The sequence below is a fragment of the Ovis canadensis genome, chromosome 3, assembly GCF_042477335.2.
Source record: "Ovis canadensis isolate MfBH-ARS-UI-01 breed Bighorn chromosome 3, ARS-UI_OviCan_v2, whole genome shotgun sequence".
Lineage (NCBI taxonomy): Eukaryota > Metazoa > Chordata > Mammalia > Artiodactyla > Bovidae > Ovis > Ovis canadensis.
The window spans coordinates 224,020,548-224,033,581 of NC_091247.1; the positions used below are offsets into that span (position 1 = coordinate 224,020,548).

At 40.1% G+C, this 13,034-nt stretch overlaps 1 protein-coding gene across 1 annotated transcript in view; it reads left to right on the forward strand.

Annotated features, from left to right (window-relative positions):
• EP300 (E1A binding protein p300) overlaps positions 1 to 13,034 on the forward strand; it is a 65,518-nt gene that overhangs the window by 45,744 nt on the left and 6,740 nt on the right. The window contains exons 17-28 of the mRNA XM_069586106.1: positions 645 to 763; positions 2,354 to 2,593; positions 3,012 to 3,100; positions 4,910 to 4,990; positions 6,828 to 6,884; positions 7,478 to 7,555; positions 9,418 to 9,485; positions 10,110 to 10,260; positions 10,381 to 10,527; positions 11,139 to 11,252; positions 11,935 to 12,100; positions 12,840 to 13,004. Coding sequence (XP_069442207.1) covers positions 645 to 763; positions 2,354 to 2,593; positions 3,012 to 3,100; positions 4,910 to 4,990; positions 6,828 to 6,884; positions 7,478 to 7,555; positions 9,418 to 9,485; positions 10,110 to 10,260; positions 10,381 to 10,527; positions 11,139 to 11,252; positions 11,935 to 12,100; positions 12,840 to 13,004 — 1,475 coding nt within the window. The remainder of the gene's footprint in view (positions 1 to 644; positions 764 to 2,353; positions 2,594 to 3,011; positions 3,101 to 4,909; positions 4,991 to 6,827; positions 6,885 to 7,477; positions 7,556 to 9,417; positions 9,486 to 10,109; positions 10,261 to 10,380; positions 10,528 to 11,138; positions 11,253 to 11,934; positions 12,101 to 12,839; positions 13,005 to 13,034) is intronic.

Sequence of the window (13,034 nt, forward strand, 5' to 3'; positions counted from 1 at the left end):
AACACATTTGAGCATAATTTGATAACTGAGTACATCGTTCTGGTGATAACAATTTAGTTTTTTTGTGTGTGTGTGTTTTTTTTTAGAATTAAAACTAACATTTGCCATTGAAACAGTAAATATGTCTACTGCTGAAGCTCTAAAACATCAAACGTTTTAACGAAGGACTCTTGGCCTTCAGTGGTTCTGATTCCTTTGGTGATAAGACAATACCAGGTCTAATTTCTGACTTGTTATACGCTGATATTGTGAAGAGGGGGCTGATTTGTTATACGCTGATATTGTGAAGAGGGGGCTGCTTTCTCTTCTTGCTTGACAGCATCCCCTGCCCATCGTATCGTTTGGAACATGCTGACAAAAGTCTTTCCATAAATTTTTGGAGCACTTAGGATTCTCTTGCTACTTGGTCAAGACTAAGTGGGTTTCTGACTAAGAAATTTAACTAAATCATGAAGGGTATTTAAAGATGCCTAGACAGGTTGTTTTAAAGGATCTGTCTGACCAGAAAATAGAAACACCCATAGTGATCTTTCATGGGGACCACGTAAGGAATTTAGTGTTTTCTGGCTCTTGAGATATATAGTTTCAACTTTTTCCCCTCTTTCTCTTAATTGGTAACTAATTTCTAATATACTCTTCTTCAGTTTTCAAACCTGAAGAGTTACGGCAGGCACTAATGCCAACATTGGAGGCACTTTACCGACAGGATCCGGAATCCCTTCCCTTTCGTCAGCCTGTGGACCCTCAGCTTCTAGGAATCCCTGTAAGTATGTGGGTGGTACTTCTTATTTCTCCTACAATTTGTTAACAGCTTTTTAAAGATAGAATTCACATATTATAAACCACCCATTTAAGTGTACAATTTAATGGGTTTTTGTATTAACAGAATTGTGCAACTATCACCACAGTCAGTTTTGGATTATTTTTCATCATCCCAAAAAAGAAACTGTGTCCATAAGCAGTCACTTCCATTTCTGCCCACAGCCCCCCTACTCCCAACCAGCTGTTGGTCTGCCTTCAGTCTGTTCTGGACGTTTCATCAAATGGAGACTTGTAGTATGTGGTTCTTTGTGACAGGCTTCTTTTCATTTAACGTAATGTTTTCAAAATTTGTCCAATCAGTACTTCATTCTTTCTTATGACCCACCGTTATTTGTATGGATATACATACATTCTCTTTACCCACTCATTAGTCAGTAGTTATTTGGGTTTTTTATACTTTTTGGCTGTTGAAGATAGCATGCCTATAAATGTTTATGTACAAATTTGTGTGTGTGTCTTTTTATTTCTCTTGGGTATATATCTAAAAATGGGGTTGCTGGCTCATATGCTTTATTTTTATCAGTTGAGCAGCAGTAGTTTCATGATAGAAAAGATAGACCCAAATTAGCTTCATCTGCTTTTAAAGTTGCCTTTATACACCAAACTACTGGCAAGTTTCATTTGAGGATTTTGATTTGAGGTGTTGGATAAGGCATTGGAGTGCTTCGAGGGGTAAAGATCTGTTGGAGTCTTGTTGGTTTTTTCCTCTCTGTTTTTATAGATGGTCTTCATTTCATCTGTAGGCCCCATCTAGTACTAAAATGCTAAGGGTCTTTGACTTCTTGGTCTTTAAGTTGATCACACACATACTATAATAAAGTGTCTGAAATCGCTCCTATAGACCATTAGCTTGCTACTAGAAAGTCTGGGATTGAAGGCAAAAGGAGAACAGGGCAACTGAAGATGGATGGTTAGATAGCATCACTGACTCAATGGATATGAGTTTGAGCAAACTCCAGGAGATAGTGAAGGACAGAAGAGCCTGGCGTGCTGCAATCCATGGGGTCGCAAAGAGTCAGATACAACCGAGCAGCTGAACAACAACCAGAAAGTCGACAATAGTTGTTGTTCTCTCTGCCCCTGTGTGCTTAATATGTCTATAGACTGATGATTTAAGGAAGTGTTGGGGGACTTCCCTGGTGGTCCAGTGACTTAAGAATCAACCTTGAAAAAAAAAAAAAAAGAATCAACCTTGAGTGCAGGGGATTTGGGTTCAGTCCCTGGCTGGGGAACTAAAATCCCACATGCTGTGGCGCAACCAGGCCTGAGTGCTCCAGAGCCCACACGATACAACTCTGGAGCCTGTGTGCCGCGAGGACAGCTCCCGCATGCCACAGCTAAGACCCGATGCAGCCAAATAGACAAACATATACTTTAAATAATAAAGATGTGATGGGCATCAGTCATTTATTTGGACATTCAGACACATCAAAGATTCAGCGTTACCTAGAAAATTTTAAATGGTTATGCTGTGGACCTTGAATATACTGAGATTTTCAGTAATGTTGTTTGGTGTCACTTGTCCTTCTAGGATTACTTTGATATTGTGAAGAGCCCTATGGATCTTTCTACCATCAAGAGGAAGTTAGACACTGGACAGTATCAGGAGCCCTGGCAGTATGTGGATGACATTTGGCTCATGTTCAACAATGCTTGGTTATATAATCGGAAAACATCACGGGTGTACAAATACTGCTCCAAGCTGTCTGAGGTCTTTGAACAAGAAATTGACCCTGTCATGCAAAGCCTTGGATACTGTTGTGGCAGAAAGGTAGGAAATTTTTGCACAGATAAGAATTACAGTGAAAACTTGACCAGTTTGAATCCTTGGATCATCAGGTTTTTAAGTTCATCTTGAATTAGGAACTTGGTCGTGTTTGCCTGTGGGACACTGTAGCTGGCATGTGCTAGTTTCCCTGTGCGTGCCAATTCACACTGGGCTGCTCCTGCCCTCTTCAGTTCTTTGGCAACTGGTGGAGAAATAACAACTATTAAGCTTACCTCAGAGTGGTGGAATAATATAGCAGTAAACTAGAGTAGTTTTAGTTTGGTGAACTGTCTTGGAAACTGAAATTGCCCATCGTGAGAGACATAATGAGGACCAAGGCTTAAGTTCTCTTTCTGATTTGCCAGTGTAAATATTTTAGCTTGCCCTTCAAACCATATTCATTGAATGGTTTCTCTTGCAGTTGGAGTTCTCTCCACAGACACTCTGTTGCTATGGCAAACAGTTATGCACAATCCCTCGTGATGCCACTTACTACAGTTATCAGAACAGGTAAGCTCGACCTGTGTGGACCAAGGTCACAGTGTCCGCGTGTCCAGGGAGTGCATGCGGATGGACCAGCACACATACAGTCATGGTTCGTGTGTGGCTTGCTTGAAAACAGCTGTATAGCACAAGTCTTGGTCTTAGCATTCTGCCTTTGCGAAACTGCATGATTTTCTAGTAGAAAGGAGCCTTGGGTCAATTGTCTGTGCCTGTATTTTTATAAGGCAGGAACCCAAGGCATGAAGAAGTCAAGCAGCTTTATGAGTTGGTAGCATACATGGGATTATGTCCCAGGCCCCACATTCTTTTCCCACTGTATTTTTATAGCTTACCACAGCCTCTGGCTAAACAGAAAATTGTCAAACTAATTGGTCTATCTTTCCATGAAATTCCCAAAACTACCCAGAAAACTTTTAACCATAAATTTGTTAGCCAGCTGTATCTTTTAAGAAATAATTCCCTTTTTGTGTGCAATGGATTCCTCGGTTTTTCTTGGAGCATATAAAATCAGCAGATCCCAGGGTACTTGCTTTTTTCTCTGTTAAGTACATCAAAAGGAACACCTCCAAAAACAGCTCAGTACTGGACTGTTCCTTACAGGATGCACATGACAGTGGATGGTTATGCTTTTAGTAGGTTAGACACTTCTGCCTTCTTTTCTCCTGCTAAAGGACGGACCGTGATCATACAGAATGCATTCATTAATCATGATTTGTCTCTTATTTTGTGAAATCAGTCAGCAGTATGCCTGGCATAGGGTGCTGAGTTGGGGCTCTAAGACAGTGTAAGAGCATGGCTGGACAGTCAGTACTTTGATAAAGCAGCCCCATGGTGGTGGCTTTTTGCTGAACTTGTGCACTACAGCTGTATTTCTGGCTTTGAAAAAGTCACTTAAACTTTTTGTTTTATTTACAAAAAGTTAGGTGCATTCTCCTAATGCTTTGTAGTTGTAAGAATCCACAGTTTTTTACTCATGAAAACCTAGAGAAAAATGGGTCTCAAGTTATTAGCACCTTGTGTTCAAAAAAAGCAAGTGACAGCTGGCATGCTATAGTCTCATGCTATAATCTTGGCATTTATGTACCATTTTTGGATTTTAAACACCAGTGTACAGCGCTTGCAGTCTTTGTACCAAGGAGTATGTAATCGCGTGTCTGCACATACCACTGCCTTTCATTTACCTCTCAAACTAGGTGGCTACAATCAGTATTTAACTGCTTGTGCAGACTTTTTATTGTACATTGTGGTTTCCTTGGGATCAAAGAGAAATTGGTGTTTTTTGTTTTTTTTCAGACCAAAATTGTTTCTAGATGATTATTTCCTAGTACTATGTTCATTGTGGATTTTTGACTATCCCATCTTTGATTATTTGCATCAAGTAGCATTAACTACTCAAATGAAAGGGTATAGGTCTGTGTGAGACTTGTTTATTTGCTGTAATCATTTGCTACTTGTGATCCCATTGAGAGATTTAATGCTAATCTGTGCTTTGCCTTGGCTTTCTGCTTTGTGTTGTCTTGTCTTGCTTTTATGTTTTTTGTTGCCCTGCAATCCCTCATTTCTTCGTTTGTTTTGTGTTTTTTTTTTTCTCCCTCATGCTTGTCGTTGTCTGCACTTGGCTTTGATTGCAAAAACCAAAACCCAAACTGTGGTGCCCATAAATCTGCATCATTGAATGTCCTTGTCGCCGTTGATGACCTGCTCTCTGCTCCCGTCCCCCTCCTTGGCCTGCTGTGATTGGTGGCTTCGTTGCTTGGCTTGGGCTGTGTTGTGTGAACGGAACAGTTCACCCCAGTATGGCCTTCTTGCCGACAGGTATCATTTCTGTGAGAAGTGTTTCAATGAAATCCAAGGGGAGAGCGTTTCTTTGGGGGATGACCCTTCCCAACCTCAAACGTAAGTAACTATTATTTTAGAAAGTACTCTCTTTTCAGTTTGTTGTCAGGATCGTGCTCTAAGTGGTCTTAGATTTTGTTGTCCAGGATGGTATAGCCACAGGTAGCTATTTAAATACGAATTAAAATAAATAAGATTTAAAATTTCTAATTTCAGTTGCTCAGTAGACATTTATGGCTCGTGGCTGCCATTTTGGTCAGCATAGATGGAGAACATTTTGATCATAGCGGAAGTTCTCTCGGTACTGATTTGGGGGGGGTACAACAGTACTGGATGGTCATAGATTCCTTCTATAAGGAAATAGCTTCTCCCAAAAAGTGAAAGTGTGGAGTGCAAGGTAACTTCATCATTAATTGTTTTGAGTTTGAGGAGAATTGAACAAATAACCACCATACAGCCTTCTCATAGAAGTTAACAATACCAAAATCCTTAGACTCATGTGTATCATAGTATCATTAAGGATTTAGGAGGTTGTGAGAATGAATTATTATAAAGAGACTTGGTTGGACTTCTGCAATCCACAAGCTCTTATGGTTCGGTAAATGCCAAGAAAATTTTTTAAACATTGCCTAGACTGCCTCTAATCTCTATAAGATTCAAGCTGTCAATTTTTCATGCTTTTAGGAAGAAAGAACTATTTGGTATCCTTTAAATATTCTTCAGCTTCTCTTCCGATTTAACCTACAATAAACAAACAGTTCAGAACATTTCCCATAGCAATTCAGAATTGTTATGTTACTAGTAAAAACAGGGCTTCTGAGAAAAACTTGGTGTCTTCAAATTGGATTCTGAAGTTGTCCTTTTCCTTCAGTCACCACTGACATATAAAATGGTGGGCTCTGGTACTGGTTCGGGTCCCCTTGAGCCTTGAGATTTTCTAACCCTTGGCTAACCAGGGAAGTCAGGTCTAGGTCGGTTTCCCTGATGCAAAAAAGGGAGGCACCCTTACCACAAGTTCTGTGCCTTAGGACAGCAGGTCTCTGACTTTGAAGTGTGTAGGAACCCCTCTTGCAGTTCTGCAGTTGGCAGTGAGCCTGAGAGAGTGCGTTACTGACAAGTTCCCAGGTCCATCCAGGCTGATAGTCTTCCAAACACACTTTCGGATAGCAATACCTTAGGGCACGTAGCAATGAATCTGGAGCCTGTAACTAGGAGAAAACAGTTTCAATGGGGAAATCGCTTCATTTTTATGAGGAAGAATCACAGTAGTCAAAAGTTTGTTGTAGGTGGCCTCCTGTGTTTGTGAGACTATGAACAGAGTAGGAGGCTAGATTTCAGGATAGGAGGCCATGTGAAAATTTTTTAATGAAACCCCCCCCCCTTTTTTTTTTTTACTAATCCTGTCAGTAACCTGAACTATGTATTCTTAATGCTAAAATTTTTTATTAATATAAAAAGTTGCTTGACTGGACTGTCCTAAAAAATGCCTTTTTTTTTTTAAATAGTGGTTTAGCTCCCTCTGTACACACTGTCTTTCATACTGCTAGACTGAGCTGTCTAGAAACAGTAAACTAGTCAAAGGCATAAATACCTAACACTAAGAGTAGTAGGCAAGATTTTAAAAGGAAAAGAAAAAAGTACAAATTCATGCTTTTAGATCTTACTGGGTTCTCCTGTCAGTGGGAACAGAGGTACTATAAAGTCATTTCCCAAAACATAGGCATGTAAATGTGCGTTTTGCGGGAGCTAAGAATGTACCAGCTGTATCCTTGATAGAGTCTTAGATTTAAATAATCTTAACAGGGTGGGGGTTTTTATCATTTGGTTATTAGAACAATAGTCAACTTGCTAATCTTCCTGTGTTGCTTTTTCTTATTGTATCCTCTTCTTTCCTTAGTACAATAAATAAAGAACAATTTTCAAAGAGAAAAAATGATACTCTGGATCCTGAACTGTAAGTAGTTCCCCTTGAGTAGTACACTTTCATTTTCCGTCTTGCTTTCATTCTTTTGGTTTGTGCAGCCAGTGTGGTGATGCTATTATTCTTGGGCTAAGTCTGTAGCCTACATCTAGGAGACAAGGTAGAAATGTTAAAAATCGAGGCTATGGTTTACATTTGCATTTCACTAACCCTCCCTAGTGTTTTGGTGCTCTTGTGAGGCGCCAGGCTGCCTCTGCTCAGTGCCGTTATTCCAGCCTTGTCCTGTGTGTTTTCCAACCGTTTCATAATCGCCTCCTTTATTGTGACACCTTTCAGAGGTACAGAAGTGTACTGGTACTAGACATTCCTGGAATGGACAGGATGGTGTCAGACTCGGAGGTTTAAACAGCAGTCGTCTTTTCTATCACTTTTTACTCCATAAAATGACTGAATTTAACTGCATTTGAGATTCACTCTACCTGTTACACTAAAGAGCTTTTAAACACTGTTACTTCAGTTCTTTGGACATGATCTTGGCCATCTTTTGAATTGTCAGAAAACGAGAAATACCGGCACTTTTGATTTGGTTCAAGTTTTGGATTTAACTCGACGTTTTGCCTTTGCAGGTTTGTTGAGTGTACAGAGTGTGGGAGAAAGATGCATCAGATCTGTGTCCTTCATCATGAGATCATCTGGCCATCGGGGTGAGGCATCAGTATTTTCCCCAGACTTTAGCAAGTTTTTGTCATCTTTGCAATGACTGTATTTTATTGTCAAAATTACTGCCTCTTAGAATTATTCTCTGGATTGGGAAAAGGTCATTAAAATTCAGTTTTGGAACAGTAATCAACCTGGAATCCAGAACAGGCCTTCTCTTACTACAATGTATTAGTCCATGTAGAGACACTTCTCTCTGCTGGTTCACTATTTCTAAATTCTTTGGTGGTTATTGTGCATCAAAAGTAAATATAGAGGATTTATCAATAGAGGTAACAGGAAATCTGTAGCACCTAGAAACTAGAAAGGAAATGTTAGACACAACTAAGTGTTAATCACTTGGTCATGTCCAACTCTCTGTGACCCCATGGACTGTAGCCCACTAGGCTCCCGTGTCCATGGGATTTTCCAGGCAAGGATACTGGAGTGGGTTGCCATTTCCTTCTCCAGAATATCTTCCCAACCCAGGGATAGCACACGGCTCTCCCACATTGCAGGCAGACTCTTTACTGACCAAGCCACAGGAAAGCCCTGAAAGTGTTAGTTGTGTCAACTAAACTTGACAGATGTTGAGTGTTGCTAATATCCCAGAGGACGGACTAGATGATACCAGTAATGGAGAGCACCAAAACGACGACTTTGTTTCTGCCTCTGAGAGAACATTACAGTGAGATTGTATACTGAATAGTGGCCCTGGTTAGACTTGAATTATTTAAAGTCTTTTGGGCAGTTGGATAACAGGTAACATGGGTGTTCCCCACTGAAAGGCAGAGATACGTGAAAATGATGAGATACAGACTTCAGTGAACTAGATACGCTTGGGCCTCATGTTTTGTTTCTTGAGTATTCTCCACATATCTACCCAGGCTGCATATCATCAGTGCCTTTCACGGAAATAAGTGGATTTTTGTCCATTGTGACACTGCCAAGTGTTTACTGCCATGGCTACCTCTCTCCAGGAATGAGGCTGCTCCCAGCTCTGTTCAAGGGAAAGGTTGGGGAGGGGATGTCTGTGCATTAAGTGACTCTCATCAAGATGGGAGCTCTACTCTCTCCTCTGCTTTTTTCCTGGACTAACTTGATGCTAGTTTAGAGTTCGTGGGGGAAAAGGAGGCTAAATAACAAAATTTCCAGAAAAAAAAAACACTAAGGAAAATTGTAGTAGGTAAGCTTGTCTTTTGATAGGTTTCTCTTTTTTTTTTTTTTTGCTTTTTTATTTTTTTAATTTTCAAACCTTTAATTCTTACATGTGTTCCCAAACATGAACCCCCCCTCCCACCTCCCTCCCCATAACATCTCTGTGGGTCATCCCCATGCACCAGCCCCAAGCATAGGTTTCTCTTCTTAATTACAGAGTAGGCAAGGATCATGAGACTTGCAGTGATCCTTGCAACTGAAGGTCAGCCAGCTGGTTGATGAGTACTTATGTGTTGTCCAGTTTTTCTCAAAATTCTACTTATGCACACATCCTTATGTAATTTCAGGAACAAAGAGAATGTACATATAAAATCTATTCATGCTGCTTTCAAAATGTCCCTTTTTATAGTCCCACTGGTAACATATACACTTCTGCTAATGTGATTGACTAAAAAATAAAATTTCTGCTTTAATCTGTGATTCTTCACCATCTTTGCACATGTAAACTAGTTTATATTCTCTTTGTATCTTTTACCTATTTATCTTTTTTCTCTTAATGTTTTCTGAAAGCTCTTTGTATATTGGTTGTATTTCTCCCAGGTTGTTTTTTTGTTTATTTTCAACCTTACGCATACATAAGATAGATTCTGTAGAGTGCGTTATTTGAAATGCTCCTTTAAGTTGTTAAACAAAGTCTCGGTTTACATTTTAGATTTGTCTGTGATGGTTGTTTAAAGAAGACTGCACGAACTAGAAAAGAAAATAAATTTTCTGCTAAAAGTAAGTTCCTTTCTTACAGGTAAATTATGGGAAAACTTTGCTTGAAACATCATTAAAAATTAACATCCAGAAAGAATTATTTTGTTTCAACATTATTTAAAATATTTAACCAAACTAAACAACAAATAATTTTTCCATGATGTACTTGAAGTTCTACTGTAGTATCCTTTTTGGTGTGAAGTTACTTATACCTAATAATGTGTAAAAAAGCGCAGATGTATTTTTCTTGTTCCAACACATTTCCTGACAGAGGCCAGCATTGCCATCCCGTGAGTGATTCCCTCAGTTTTGTGGAGGGGCTGCATTTAGCCCTATGTGATCTTTTCACTTGGTGGGTGGCAGTAGTTTTAGTTCTGGAGATAGATGCCTGTGCAGTTTTTTGCTGTTCTGTGTTGTTGTTTAGTCACTAAGTTGAGTCCATCTCTTTGCGACCCCTTGGGCTGCAGCATGCCAGGCTCCCCTGTACTCCACTATCTCCAGAGTCTGCTCACATTGATGGCCATTGAGTCAGTGATAATCTTGCTAGTGTTGAAAAAGCAGAAGTGAGATACGGTATTGAAATTTGACTGGTAGTGATAAATGTGCACCTTGGCTACTCCTGAACTTGTCACTTGTAAATCCTAGGACTGCCATCTACCAGGCTTGGGACATTTCTGGAGAATCGTGTGAATGAGTTTCTGAGGCGACAAAATCACCCTGAGTCAGGAGAGGTCACTGTTCGAGTAGTTCATGCTTCTGACAAAACTGTGGAAGTCAAACCAGGCATGAAAGCAAGGTATGTAGTAATTTCCCCCTTTCTTATCTGTGGATCCACAGTTGCTCACACATAGTTACTGTTGATGATTCTAATCTGAATGAAATGTTGTACTTCTTCCCTCCACTATGAATTGTATAGATTTGTAGATAGTGGAGAGATGGCAGAATCCTTTCCATATCGAACCAAAGCCCTCTTTGCCTTCGAAGAAATCGATGGTGTTGACTTGTGCTTCTTTGGTATGCACGTTCAGGAGTATGGCTCTGACTGCCCTCCGCCCAACCAGAGGTAGGACTTTACTGTGGCTACTTTCTAATTTGTGTGGAAGTTTGAAATTACAGTCAGGTGAACAAGCGTAGTGGATAAGAAAATGTTTGATGTGCTTTTTTTGGAAATGTAAGTTCTCAAGTGTGTAGTATAGAAGTGAAACCAAAAAAAAAACAAAATACTGCTCTTTCATGTTCATAATAACAGGGAAAGAGATATGAATGGCAGCCTAAAATATGACTTTTCAGAAAATGTACTTAAATCTAGGCTGAGTACCTTCTTGAGATGTAAAAGAATGTCACACAAATGAAGTAGAGTATGGTGTAGAATTTTCCACGTAGTATAAAGGCCAGAATAAGAGTCTGTCAGAATGTATTTGGATCGCTCAGTAGTGACTAATTATGCTGTGTCTCAGGCCCTGCTAGGTGCTGAGATAGTAATAGAGCCACAGACCCACAAAACTCCCCTGATGAGCTCATGATCTAGTCATTTACCTAAATAAATGTAATACTGTGTGATAAGCATTAAAAATGACAAGGTGAGCAAAGGGCACAGAGAAGAGAGATGTCTTTAGCCACATCATTAGAAACTTATTATGCAACTTGACCTGGCTTCTTTCTCGTTTGATACAGGAGAGTATACATATCATACCTCGATAGTGTTCACTTCTTCCGTCCTAAATGCTTGAGGACTGCAGTCTATCATGAAATCCTAATTGGATATTTGGAATATGTCAAGAAATTAGGGTAAGCATAAAAAATGCTAGTTTTAAAAACAACTTGTTTAAGCTGATTAGTTTTAAACTGATCACCACTGTGGTATTTTGGTGAGATACAGTACGTGCAAATATGTAACTTTTTGGTTTTTTCTCTTCCACTTTGGTTTTCATCTGGCAGAACTATAATTTAGAGACCCTTTGAAATTGTTGGCTTTGCCATGGGAAAGAAATGGATATTGTGATGCTAGTTGCACCCATCCCGAATTACTTTATTTTGTTCAGTTAAGCTGTTTGATACAGTTGGATTTGAAGAGCCAGAACTTTATAAACTGCACTTGGTCCTTTCACACCTCTGAGTATCAAAACCTTCGTACGGGTTCCTTACCTTCAAGGTATATATGTGCTTGAGAATGTTTAGCACCTCACCTTGCAGGTTATTCCTCCTGATATTTTGCATTTCATTAAACTCTCTTGTTGACATGGATTGACTTTTCCTTTGCATTGTAGCTTTTGTTTGGTCTTTAAATACAAATTGAGGATTTTTTTGATCCAGGGTTATTTATGCCTAGTTCTGGCATAGATCACACACTTCATGTTATCTTGGGGAATTGTTAGTTTCTGTACTGATTGCTCTTTGTGGTTTAACGTGGAGCATTCTTTCTAGAATGGATGATCTTTCTCTTCAATGTTCCTTTTGTCTGTGTTGTTAGATACACAACAGGGCATATTTGGGCGTGTCCGCCAAGTGAAGGAGATGACTACATCTTCCATTGCCACCCCCCTGACCAGAAGATACCCAAGCCCAAGCGACTGCAGGAGTGGTACAAAAAGATGCTCGACAAAGCTGTGTCCGAGCGAATCGTCCATGATTATAAGGTCAGGACGGGGGATGACAGCACCGTGGCTTAACTAGTCCTACTGCTCTGTATTTGGCTTGTTTTACTACCTTAAGAAAAATCTTGTGTTTCTTCTCACTCTTCCATGTAATTTAAGATGAAGTAGACTTGGCAAAACATTTGACAACCGTTTGTGACTGTAGGGTGTCTCATAATAAGAAACTTGAACTATTAAATGTCTCACCTGTTTTTACTCATGGGGAGGAAAACATGAACTGGTATTGTCCTAATAAGCAGCCCGGAAAATTGTTCTTAGCTATATGGTTTCCAGTATCTGTAACTGGGATTTTTCTGAACATATTTCTCAGTAGAAACTGCTAGTATTTCTAGGATTTTTGCAAGGCCAGCGTGCCTCCCATCACACTGCATTCTGTCTCAGAATCGTTGGAGGGATGGGTGTGAATGCTGCTGCCTCTGCCTTTGTTCCTGACAGAGGCATTTGTCACTTGGTTACATAAAGGCAGATAATCTCCCCATCCTCACGGGAAGAGGAAACAGGAAGCCAGAAATACTGACTTCAGACCAGACCTTTCCCTGTTGGTGACGCTGTCTCCCCAGGCACCAGGCTTGGGCACAGAATCCCTGCTATCTTCCAGAAGACACATCTGGTTCTTTGCGCTTCTTGTGTCCGTTAGCTGTGACTCTGCTGCTATATAATAAATGCCTTTTTTTTTCCCCCAAAAATAGACGTTGCTATTTGTTCTTGGATATTTTCACAGGATATTTTAAAACAAGCTACTGAAGATCGGTTGACAAGCGCGAAGGAATTGCCTTACTTTGAGGGAGATTTCTGGCCCAATGTCCTGGAAGAGAGCATTAAGGAACTGGAGCAGGAGGAGGAGGAGCGGAAGCGGGAGGAGAACACCAGCAACGAGAGCACAGATGTGAGCACTCTGCGTTTCCCTTTTCCACCT